Source organism: Haliaeetus leucocephalus, unplaced genomic scaffold (genome assembly GCF_000737465.1).
Source record: "Haliaeetus leucocephalus isolate CR32 unplaced genomic scaffold, Haliaeetus_leucocephalus-4.0 Scaffold626, whole genome shotgun sequence".
Classification (NCBI taxonomy): domain Eukaryota; kingdom Metazoa; phylum Chordata; class Aves; order Accipitriformes; family Accipitridae; genus Haliaeetus; species Haliaeetus leucocephalus.
Genome location: NW_010973062.1, coordinates 3108904 through 3121984, shown reverse-complemented (window position 1 = coordinate 3121984; position 13081 = coordinate 3108904). Strand labels below are relative to the sequence as shown.

Genomic DNA, 13081 nt, shown 5'->3' with positions numbered 1-13081 from the left:
CTTTGAGCATCTCCCATTTAATTGAAGGAATATAAACAAGCCAGGTCCCTTATTTCTGCATTTGTAAGATTAATTGGATAGTAGCAAACATATTTTCTCTTTGCTGTCCTCTGTCATCCTGTTTCCTTTCTGTTTCCTTTCACATGTATGAGTTTTGTTCTTAGCTCTGCAAGCAGTGAGGTTCATAGCCATCCCTCTTCCCTGTGGGAGCAAGATCCATCATTAAGGTCTAGCCCCTGTGAAAGCCTGACCTCCCATGCCATATGTCTCTCCCATTGATTTCCTACTTACAGCAGAATGTACCTGTATGATGGGAGATTGTGGTCAGAAGGTGAGAGCCGACCTCAGAGGTAGCCAGAACAATTACCATGGAGGACTATGAATATTAAGCAGCAGACCTCACACTGGATTCTGCATTCTTTGGGGAGTTGGAGCACTGAGGTGATATGTTAATGATGACCTGTGACCTTGCAGGTGGGCTGCTGAGCTTTGCACCTGCTTTTTTTAGGCTAGTTGCCTTCATTCCCAGGTATGATCCTGCTGATATCCATTAAAGTTAGATGGGATGGAACACAAGCATCAACCCAATTATAAGCCTCATCCTAGAAGGGCCTCAGTACTTCCTTGTAGATAACACCCTTTGGTTTATGTAGAAATCATTATCTCGACACCTCAGGGAAAGTTTATGATTTTATCTGTTTACAATTTCACACATAAATTCAACACACAAGATGATTGCCTACAACTTTTAACACGTTTGGTTAACATCATAGATACTCCATTTGTGAGCTGCTGAGACATGGCACCTATTTCTTATAAGATGTTGTTTAATCTGTCAATTTTTTCCGGAACGTCGTCTTCTGATCTGTGCTCAGCTTCTTTCATTAACTATTCTGTTTCTTGCAAAAAGAACCATGTATATTCAGAGAATATTTTGAAAGGACTTTTCCTTGCAGAAAGTATTTGCAATTGTAAAAGCTGAAATAGCCTTTCAGCTTTTCGAAGGCATAGCTTTTAGTGTTGAAGAGAGGGTGTCCCAAGGTATCTTTCACAAAATCATCAGGCATGAAGACATATTCATAAACTTCATTTGTATTTTTTTGTTCTTAGGAAAGAACCAAGGGTAGAATATTTATTCATAAATTGTCATTTCCAGAATTTCTACTTCTTATTGTAATAAAGTTATGTCCCAAGTTAATCAACCTCTACTGAATTTTATTTTGGGCATTCTATTGTGCAAAGCAGAATTTTGGCATGAAAAGTATGATAGCATTTTGTTGTGTTCCTCATTATTCTTTTCTCTAAATAATTTGAAAGAATAATTTTATCACATGAATTTTCAATATAGCAGAAGCTAATAAAGTGTAATTGTACATGAATTCCAAGTAGAAAAGGTTATTTATTTTTAAACACTAATAAATACTACATTTTTCCTGAAGTAATTCTTGCAGTATCAACAAAAATCATTCAAACTTTATCTTAATCTCCCTTTACTGAGCATCTGAGTAGAAGTCTGTCCTACAATTTCAGTTTCCGTATACCGCTTGTTAATTAAACACAGCCAAGTGCTTCAGTCTTACCTATTTATGTCATTCACAGGATATTGCCAAAATCTATCTAGCTCTAACGTTCAGAAAAGTCATTAAAACAATCTTACCTGCTGGAATGAGAACGGCTTATGGATCCAGCATTTTTTTGCTCATTACAGTCTTGATTTTCAAAGAAGATTATTTTTGTCCCATGTCTGTTCTCATCAGATCTTTCTAATGAAGTTAACATATGTAAATGCAGTATTTCAGGTTTTCTGAAAATTAATCAGGAGACCTCTTTGTCTGTTCTGCATTTTTTAAAGATTTTGTTTATTTTTAGATAAAATGGATATGTAACAATATCCCTGTGTCCCTGTGTCTAAATAATCAATTGATTGAAAAAGACACTTTCTCATTAAGTATTTTACCACATACATATTTCAGCTGGTAATGTTTAACTTTTCTGACCGTGTTTGCCTTCAGAGCAGAGAAGACAGAACTGCAGTAGTAACAAGACGCTGTTCTCGTTATGGTCTGTCTCCGGCTTCTGATGATTTTAAATCTCTTTGTCACTATTGCATCTACCTAGTATGTTCAAAATTCTGCCTGGAAAAGACCAATTTTCAATTAAATTACATTCTGAGAGAAAGGGGGCTGGGGACTGGATACTTCGCCGTTTTCAGAAAGGGCCATAATTCAGCACTTCTTTCTGGCATTAGCTTTCTCCTTCATCAGTTTTGTACTAAAAGATTTTGAGGGTTTGATACAAAGGCTGTGAAGATGCATCAAAACACAGGGGGCTGATCATACTCCTCCTGTTTCTTCAATCAAACAAAATACAGATGTGGCAAAATTTTTAGGGCTGTTGCATTTGGAGTGAAGGGAGAGGCAATGAGGGCCCGGGTCACAGAAAAGCCCTTCTGTCTGAGCCTTATACTCTCCCTTTCCCTGCTCCTACCAAGGAATCCAGATCTCCTTCTCCAAGCCCTTCAGTTGCCCTCACCCACTCAGAGGACTCATTCATAAGAACTGATTAAATATAGTCGTGATTGCTTTGTTTTAGTGAAGGGAACTATATGCATGTGCTTTTATGACCAGGAGTTACATTCTTCCTTGTTCCCCCAACCCAAGTTACCTCCCACTTGAAACTCTCAGTTCATAACAAGTTTTCTTCCCTTCCCAGTCCAGCCCAGCCTGGCAGTCTCGTCTTCCCTAGGGTCTTAAGATCCCCAATTCAAGGTATGGAGTGGAGCCTTCTCCTCCGTCGCTGTGCACCCAGCAGAATGTGTTACCAAAACCACATCAGCTTGGCCAGGAGTCCTCATTTCCACCCTGCTGTTGGCTGCCATGAGTAATCTGCCCAGCCCTCTTTACTAGCTTTGTCCAAGGTCTCCCTGGCTCCTACATCGAGTAAAGATAGAAAACAGAAGAAAATAAGCCTATCCAAGGCTGCACTTGCCAAAATGATCAGAGGGATGCACCACCTCTCCTACAAGGACAGGCTGAGAAAGTTGGGGTTGTTTAGCCTGAAGAAGAGGTTCCAGGGAGACCTTACTGCAGCCTTTCAATACTTAAGGGGGCTTTTAAGAAAGATGGGGACAGACTTTTTAGTAGGGCCGGTAGTGATAGGACAAGGGGTAATGGTTTTAAACTAAAAGAGAGTAGATTCAGACTAGATGTAAAGACATTTTTTACAATGAGGATGGTGAAACACTGGCACAGGTTGCCCAGAGAGGTGGTAGATGCCCCATCCCTGGAAACATTCAGGGTCAGGTTGGACAGGGCTCTGAGCAACCTGATCTAATTGAAGACGTCCCTGCTTGTTGCAGGGCAGTTGGACTAGATGGCCTTTAAAGGTCCCTTCTAACCCAAACCATTCTATGATTCTGTGAAAAACCTGCCTGTTAAACCGCTGAAAGTGAAAAACTCAGATATGCCAAAGGGAAGAACCCAACCATAGTATGACAAGATGTAAAAGAGAGGGATTATTCTCCCTCCCTGGAGCTGCTCCCCCATGCGTCTGAGATGGACTATTATCATTCCCTTTAAGTCTTTGAGGGTTTTGTGTATGCTAATATTAGCCTTGTCCACATTCTCAGACGTAATTGAAAAAGGTTCATAGTTATGAAAGGACATGTAGATTTTCCAAACCAGTAGTCAGCTAATTAGAACATGGCTTTCCTTAAGAGACAGGCAGCAATCAAGGGCTACAAAAGGAATTAAGGCTATTTCAGGTCAGTGACTCCCAAGAGTTAAGGAGATTATGCCTACTTCTCATTCTAGACATCTGATCAAAAGGGACAGCCTTTGACTCCTTGTGGCACTTATCTAATGCTAGGCCACTTTCTTGACTGTTTAGTGAGCCTGTTTCTTATATAGGACAACCTCACCAAGGGCCAGATTCTCAAAGTCCAAATGAAAATTGTTGTACTTTAAGAGAAAGAAATGGATTAGGTGATCTCTAGAGATCCCTTGTAATTGCATCCTTCATGATTCTGTAGGCATTAAGCGAAGTTTTCAAAATAGCTTAAGAAATTCCCCATCGATTTCTATAGGATTTAGTCACTTAACCTGCTTAAATTCTTTTGAACATTTTGTTAGGTATCTACCAACAACTTTCAGTCTGGCCTTCCATCACTCTCATATTTTTGTCACATTCATTTTGATCGAGTCCGATCTCTTCAAGCCAAACATGCATAAGCAGAATGCTGTTCAACAAATAATAATATTTGCATTTGAGAGGCTACACAGCAAAATCCAAAAAATGTGGGCCAAAAATATCCTATATTTAATGGAATGCTCAAGCTTTGAACAGATTCTGCCCAAATATTTCCTTGCTGTTTCTTAAAAATCACTCTCATTTATATTGCTTACTGTATTGACTCTTCATATTTTCCCTAGAAGCTGTACATGTTTAAATAACAATATAATACCTAACAATCTGTTCATTCTGCAATCTACATAAACCATCAGTTGGCATCCAACAAATTCCAAACTGAAACAGAAGCTTTGGATGATTTTTTTTTCCTTGCTTGGAATTGCTGGCATGGTACAGAAGACTATTCCCATATGGTCCTGCAGTTGCCTATAAAAGATTGTTATCAACAGCACTAAGCTAAAATTCCTAATTTTCATATAACACTTAAGAAATTGCATTAGAAAAATATATTGCGTGCACTTTTTATTTTCCATTGTCAACCAAACATTTCAGATATTTATATCTCATTATTTACTTATGACCTTGTCTCACCTTGTGTTGCAGAACACCCACCAGTGCTCGTCTCTTCTGCCAACTCAGCAGTGATCTGATACAAAAATAATACACGACATCACCACAGTTTTTACTTGTTGATAGCATACAATTCTCTGTCAAATTCAAGTTGAAAACAATTGCTTTATGCAGTGCTTGTTGGGGTTTGTGCACTGCAAACATGTCACTAGCAAAATATATCAAAACCTTGACAATGAATAGCATTTCTTAAACCTTAAAACCACTGAGCCATATCTTAGCTGTTACAAATTGGCATACATCCCCCTGAAGTCAGCAGCGCTGTGCCAGTACACCTAGGCTGTAGGACTGGTCCACAGTCATTAGCTGTCACCTAGCAAAGGTATCGTCCTGTGTTGCTTTGCTTTTAATCTTACGCCAAGGATTTTCTTTTTCCAGGGTAGAAAGCCTGAATTTTTTAAATAGACTACTAAATAAATAATTTAAAATATCTGCACTACCTTTTCAGAGCAGCGGGTGGCACTTGCGGAGCAACAATGTTCTGTGATTTAGCTTCTTTTACAACAGTTGCAGTGGTTTATTGCTTTGTCCTTGTCGTTTTGGACAAATGGGATTTCATAGGATCATTCAGATCGAGTTCACACCCGCTGGACTGAGTCATTTTGTCTGCCTGAAGTCTGTCCTGCCAACAGCAGCAGTGAAGGGTGCCAGCACTTGTGGAAGAAGCACTATCTGCAGATTTCCTAATTCTGTGTCTACAGGCACATCTGTGTAAATAAACTCAAAGGCATGTGGGAACCAAGGCATGAGCTTTATTCATGGTTTTGTAGCAGCACATGCTTTCCGTCTAAAACCTTTTCATCCAGGAAATATTATTGGTAATTTGCTGACCTGTGACAGCTGCTCCTTACAGATTAAAGTAACCTGCAGGAGTTCTTTAAAATGTGTTGTTGAAAACATATTTAACAGTAATCAGATGCTGTTAGGTGATTTCAGGACAGCGTCTTATGCGAAAAATAATGCTCTATAGCAGAAAGCTATATGGCAGTGTTATTTCTGCACCGAGTGTACTTATAGGCTGCATAAAGAAGTAAATAAATAAATAATGGCTAATAAAGATACACTGAGGGTGTCCTCACAGTACATGACAATCTGTAATAAAAAACCCAGCAGGCTAAACAGATATACCCTAAAATAACCTCAGTAGAGTATACTGTACTTACTTAATTCCACATTATCTGATTGAGTAACGTCTTTTTTACATTAATACTGCTAATAATTTCCTCTGCAACATTCAAGAACCCGGCAGGTATCACAAGTTTTAATTGCCAGCCTCATTCTACACCAGCATGCAGCATCTAGACATTATTAAACAAAACTGATCATCACCCCCATTTTCTGTTTGTACAGTTCCATTGCATTTGCCTGGTGTGCTATGCGAATTTGGAAAATTAAATGGGAGCAGTTTGGTTTATTTATCTAATATAGAAATAAGGACACATATTTTTAAAATCTATAGTAATGTTTGATTTTCTTCAACACGCATATTGACATATGCATGTTGCTATTTCACTGACTGCTGACTCTTTAAATAGGAGAAACGGATCAATCGTGCATATCTAAAAATATTATCTTGAATCGCTTCTTCTGGATATTTTAAATTTAAGATAAATTCACCAGGGTTCTGCTGAGGCAAGGACTCCTAACTCCTAAAGAGCAAAGAGGACCATCATCTTGAAAAGCTGTAATCCTTGGAAGGGCCTGGGTTGTGTTGTCAGCTCCATTTATGACCACTGAGATCCCTAGGCACTAAAGTATAGCATCTTGTGCATGCTTATGTATTTCTGGATTAAAGAACTGGATACCTGGCTCCAATCTAAATTCTATCACAATGCAGAGGCAGACAGGATGGTAACAAACCTTCGAAACTTCACCTAAGCCTCAGTCCTTTGGGTATGCATAGACCATGGTCAATGCCCAAGGATGTACTGCCTCACATGAGAGTTTCACAGCTAGTCCTTCTGAAAAAAAGCGCAGGAAAAGTAAATGCACTCTTTGCACAAATAATCTGGTGCAATGCCCTGTGTTCTGGTCCTTTTTCCTATTGCCATGATTTCTTAGGCATTTTTTTTGTTTACATATCACTGGATAAAATTCATTAACAGCTTTGGGAGTAGGAACTGGAACCCAGTCTTCTGTCCCCCATCTCAGTGGCTCCAGACATGGGCTTCTTCCTATTGCTTCGCTCTGTGGATGTAGCTCTGTGGGTGTTGCACCTCTGTTTTTTCGGTGGCCAGATACTGGAGTGCAGTGCTGTCCTTGCAGATCTCCAACAGACGACTAGGGTGTTCACTGAAGCCATCAAAAAGGGGGTCAAACCATTTCCAGCTGAGGCATGCAAGGGATTTAGCAGTATGCTTTTATACAAAACATACGCCACTGCCTCCTTCTTTGTTAGTCTCGCTACCTCGAGGGAGGATTCGGCAGTCCCTGGTAGATGACTGTGCCGGGTGTAAGTAGCCCTTGGCCTAGACCTGCTAGCAGCTTTTCTTGAGATGTTCTTCTTCCTTGCTGGTACTAGATGGTTTAACGCTTGGCTTGGGGAAACACTAAATGTATCAGTACAAGCGCCCAGCCTCCCTGTAAAGTCTTTGAGAAGAAGTAGACTCCTCATTCCTGCTTTCCCAGGGCACATTCCCTTGTTGACGACCTATGTGGATTGCCCTGCTTGGGCCACACGCTTGATGCCAAGGTGTTTTGACACCTATTTTAAACACCAAAAAGAAGTGGTCTATGCCAGATAGGGAGCTGTAGACAATTTCAGGAAAATTTATTTGCCTCAGCTTTTTTCTGAAATCAGATGAGCAAAACCTGGAAATTTGGAAGGAAATTAACGCTTCCTGTGTTGGAAATCTTTTTAATTTCTAAGATGTTGACAAGCAAAGGATTGTTGTTAGAAATAAATGGACATAACACATTAGCAGGCAGCACACTTTTTTCCCTGATGTTTGATGTAATTGCAATTATTCTAAAGCAATTATTTCTAACAGGAAAAAAAAAAACAACTGAAACAAAACAACTGTTTTTCCACCTTCGTTATTCCCAGAAGTTTAATATTCCTAGCTGAGCCCTAAAAAAATTATTAGCTAACACCTTGCAAAAGGATAGATACTCCTGTGGTTGGAGGCTTCTTTCTCCAGTCCTGATAAGGGGAGAAATCAGTTATCTGGGATTTCACTGACATTAATTTCACTGACATTAGAAGAAAAAAGATGTGAAAGTGTTGACACTGCTTTCACCATTGTCAGATATATCTAAATCCATAATAAGGTACCATGTTGATAAATCCACTAAACCTGTGCTAAGGTACTGCAAATGAGTTACAACCTATACAAATATGTTTCAATATATGAAATATTTACCCCTACATAATATTTCATATAATGGTATATCTCATACTGTGATTTTTCAGTTTATTTTGATGTTAACAATATCCAGGCAATGGAACAATGTTTTGGTTTATATTCAAATATTCAACAATTCTGTTACTATTTTTTTAATCTTAACTGAAGTTCCAATACCTTATTTTCCAAACTATATTCTGAAGTGTTGCATACTTTATTTCAGTTTTCAAGTTGCAGGGTTTTTAAGGAACTCACAGAATCTCAAAATAGTGGTGTTTTCAAATCATGTGTGTTCTTACTTCCCCAGGCTGTACAGAGATGGGTTAGGACTTCAGAAAGGTTAAAGGAGCCACGCTTGAAAAGGCAAGGGTTAGGAAAGAGATTGTAGCTTGCTGTTACAGGTGTGGCTTAAAAAGCAGTAGCCATTTTATTAAGGACAGCCAGTATAATTAACAAGTTCTAAGGTATTTTCTAGGCTTCTGTTTTTCTACAAAGGAAGGCACTTTACTGTGAATCAGAGTCAACCTGAGTCTTGAGAGAAGTTCTAGCAAAATCATTTGTCAAATGAGTCTGGATTTGAGGTAGCATTTTAGAAATCTGTTACATACATCCTTAGGTCAGACACAGATCAATTAAACAAATCTGATATTTATAATAAATAGTTTTAAAGAATTGTGCTTAAAGATTCCATTTCAGATCAATCAAAAACAAGGCGTACATTGCTAGGAGCTCCCAAATAGTTGACAGAGTTAAGTCTTACAAGGTGCCAGGGGCTTTCTGTTCATCACAGGTGCAATTCCTCAGCTAAATTCTTCAGCTGTGATTTGATCCTCAATTTGCCATGTTTGTTAACCACTTAGGAATTAAGTGGTTGGGTTTTTATGTATCGATCTCAGTCCTTTCATTTAATGTTCAGGAAGTCCTGTTTACAAGGATATGCTTAAAACACTGTTCATGACCAGAGATAAGCACAAGCACGTTTTGCTCACCACATTTTTTGCTATATATCAGGGAGAAGAAAGGGACCTGCTTTCATCTCACCTAGCTCTAGGCACTGAAATGATACATCTAAGCTTTGTTAGCTGGCTCTCTGTATAGTCAAGGCATTTCCAGAGTATGATCAGCGTAGTCAAAATCTAAAGTGGAGGAAGAGTAGCAGGGATTAAGACAAAGGTGTGACTTGGCCAACTGGAGAAGAAAAGAAATCTGTAATAAAGGGAATAATATTAGTGTTAGTAACAAAACTATCTGCTTCTTTCTACCCAGAACTAGCTAGCGATTGGGATAGGGATGCCAAACGCTGCAAGATCAGGCTAGGATCTTCAACATTCCTCAGGGAATTTGCTCTATGTGACCATTTTGATCTTTTCCAACATCCTTTTCCTAGAAAAGGACACCCATGCCACAGACTGTGAAAAACAGCTTTATGATAGAGAACATTATGTGTTTAATTTTACATACACTCAGCATCATAATGTTTCATTGGTCTGTCACATACACATGCTATATTTTACAGCAATTAAAAAGTACACTGTCTTTTTCTTAATTTTATAGCTCCGTAAATCTGTTTTCAGCATCAGAGCAAGAAACCTTCTGGAAAAAGAGACAGCAATCAATAAAATTCTAAGGTAAGAGTCCGCAGTGATTTGATTTTGGTTTGACTGTCATCTGATTTCTCATAACCTTGTTTTTCATGAATGTTACTGTACGTATAATATTTATGATAGTGTATCCCTTTGTAGTACATCTATTGCCTTCATTATCAAAGATAAATTGCTCTTTTCTCTGGCTGTATTATATGCTTGAACAGCAACAAGAGAGATTGTTCTTCAGTATGTATTTGAATTCTCTGTCATGCGGAGAGATCATGTTTCAGCTCTTTTCACTTCTTCTGAATTAACCAGAAAAATGTCTCTTCATAAGCGGTGTTATTTTGCCTAAAGATTTCCAGCCTAGTTCTTGCATATACATGCACATAAACATTCACAGGGGTTGTACACCAGAAAGCATAGACTACAGCTAATCTTATTCCAAGTAGGAAATGTACAATGAAGAAGATTTCGGAACTGTGACTTCTGTAGAAGGATTTCCTGAATATTTTAATAATGATCACTCATTTTGAAGTAAGTACTCAGCACCGTAAGTAAATAATGCAAGCCTAAGTCTCTAAGACCCATGTCTAAAGTTATCATATGGGTAACACCATGCTGTGGTTTTTCATGCTACTTTTGGTTTTACATTAGAATGACTGTCATTGATATAAGGTCCATTAGCAATCCCAACAATTTATAGATCATTCTTTTTTATATATTTGCATTCTCACCAAAACAGGTGCATCTTCAGAATATTGTGAATGAGTGGTCCCAGGTAAATACACAGTATAAACAGGAATAACTGACCTGAGAAGTACAACTGTGGGATTAGATTAAATATCGGAGTGTTTTATGAGGAGCAGTGCACTAGGAATTCAGTGTGATTTCTGGATTATGAAGTTTCTTGAAAAGTGCCTAGTAATTACACGCCATTTGAGAAATACTACAGCTCTAGTTCTTTTTAATGCTCTATAAGAATACAGCACAGGGAGAATGGTAGAAATTAATGCGAAACTTTATCTGTCTAAACTCACGGTAATGAAAGCATGAACAATTACTAAGTCAAATGAATGCTCTTTGTCAAAAAATTCTTGAGAAATGTAGCTACAAGACCATAAGTATTCCATTTTAACAAAACTTAGAGCTGTATTCATAAGCATTTCTTAGTTATGTGAATGTACCTTGATTTTATAGGCATTACTGTTACAGATAGATAATTACAAGTCTCTTTGTCCTAATCAAAAAACTTTTAAAAAAATGGGTTTAGATACAGGCTTCGTGGCAGTGTTTCAGTAAAACATTTGTAATGAAATTCTGTGTTATGTTACAACTGTGAAATGTTACTGACACCTCTAAGGTTACACAAATGTCAGTTTGTTTGGCATGTTTCTTATACTAGAGGAAACGTGTGGACAATTTTTTTTTTTAAACTGTGACATCTGTAGGGGCTCTATTCTTTCTTAGATAGGAGAAAAAATTAAGTCCTGCAAATTGAAATTTAGAATTCTGATGAATTCTTCCATCAGCACCAAACTTTCTCCTTTTCAGAAGTCTGAAGCAGAGTGGGAGGTGAATCCAAGCAAACCGTTGTTTGGACTTCACTAAGTTCTCAGAGGTCCCAGGACAGAATCAGAAATGAGTCCTTCCAATTTCAATCCTGCTGACTTCCACTTGGTTCTTCAGAGCACAGCTTCTGCCAAAGTTTTCTATCTAGGAGGAATTCTCATCAATTCACCTGAATTCCTCCGAAGAAAAGTTTCGGAGGCAGATGAAGAAAGTTTTCATTTACTAATTTATTGATTTATTTTAATTAATCTATTTAATCTATTAATTTAGTCTACATTTACTGTGCTTTTCCATCTACTTCCTGAGTGATCAGCAATGAACTTTTGAGGAACACAGAGAAAAGGAGGGAATTTCTGTCAAGTAAGAAAAGCGTGGGATGCTATGTCCTTTAATGCTTTCTTGGGTTGCTCGTAAGTCATTTACAAAGAGGAAGTCTTATTCTCCTCCTGAGAAAAAGGAACAAATACTGTTTATTGTTCCTTGTTATTGCCTCAAAATTGTTAAATAAGCTCTGAGCTGTGACATCTCCAATGCATCTGTTCCAGCATAAGAAAATTGTGTTCATGGTATATCTGGTGGGCATGCTGACAGAGAGCATTGCCAGTAATGGGCCCTGCTGGTCCTGAGCACTGCCAGCGTGTCCATGTTGTTGCCAGTGTTGATGCAAGTGAGTTTTACAAACAGAGAAAGAAGTGGTAAAAAAAGATAACATTTACAGCTGAAACTTTGGATTCAGTTCAAGGAACACAGGAAAACTCATACCCACAAAACGTGAGATATTCTTTTTCCTATTTTTACGTTAGTTGTAAATGCTGTGTGCTCCTTAATAAAAGTAGCTGAGTCTCAACTATTCAGAGTATCTGACAAAAGAAGAAATGGAGTTTATGCCAAGAACAATATGAGATAACTCAGGATATCCCTTCTGGAAAGATTCCTTCTAGCACCTTTTTAATTTTTGTCTACCTGAATTAAGGAGCATTTATCTAAAGCAATGCCTCTACACAGTAAAGCTGCCCATAGGCAACTTTGACTTCATCAAATTGCCATACTGAAAAGAGAATTTTAAGTCTGTTCTAGCTTAAGTCCACCTCTTGCCTTTCTCCCCCTACTTTTTAAACCTTGTCATATTGTATTTTAATCAAATTCTGAATGTTTCAACGTAACCAACCACTTAGAAGGAATATGCATTACACACAGATACCTTTATGTCTCTCTTGTGCATCTTCCTCTATCTAAACCATCTTTTTCCCTTTATATACTAAACTGCAGCTTGACATCTTCTTCCCCAGGAGGAGGAAGAAGGGCATAAATAGCCCTCAACCACCCAGAGAGAGAGTTCGTGCTCCCAGGCATCTTGCCTGCTCATCTAATGTAACATTATGCAGCAAAATGGAGGTCTCTGGTCTCTTCATGTTCCTGCAACTTTCTTACTGTGCTCCAGGGGAACTATCTATTTTCTGAAGATCCTTGGTTGGAAACCAACCTTCACCTTGCCCCCTTGAGGTCTTGGTGCAGTTAGTCCTGGGAACAGAGTCAAGGATGTAGCAACTACTGTCCTGGGTACTTTGACTCTGACCAGTGATTTGTATCATCCCTGCCAGTGTCAGAGCACAGAGAGGCTTAACTCTTCACATAAATCCATTCTGAGGTGGGGACTTCACCCTTCTGAGGAAAATGAAACAAAATAAAAATGAGTTACAGACAGTTAGAACAAATTTTTCAAAACACGATTGCATTTAGTAGTGCCTCTGAATTACAAAC

At 38.4% G+C, this 13081-nt stretch overlaps 1 protein-coding gene across 1 annotated transcript in view; it reads left to right on the top strand.

Annotated features, from left to right (window-relative positions):
- Nucleotides 1-13081, top strand: part of NALCN (sodium leak channel, non-selective) — a 229905-nt gene that overhangs the window by 174389 nt on the left and 42435 nt on the right. Inside the window, exon 17 of the mRNA XM_010578299.1 lies at nt 9717-9790. Coding sequence (XP_010576601.1) covers nt 9717-9790 — 74 coding nt within the window. The remainder of the gene's footprint in view (nt 1-9716; nt 9791-13081) is intronic.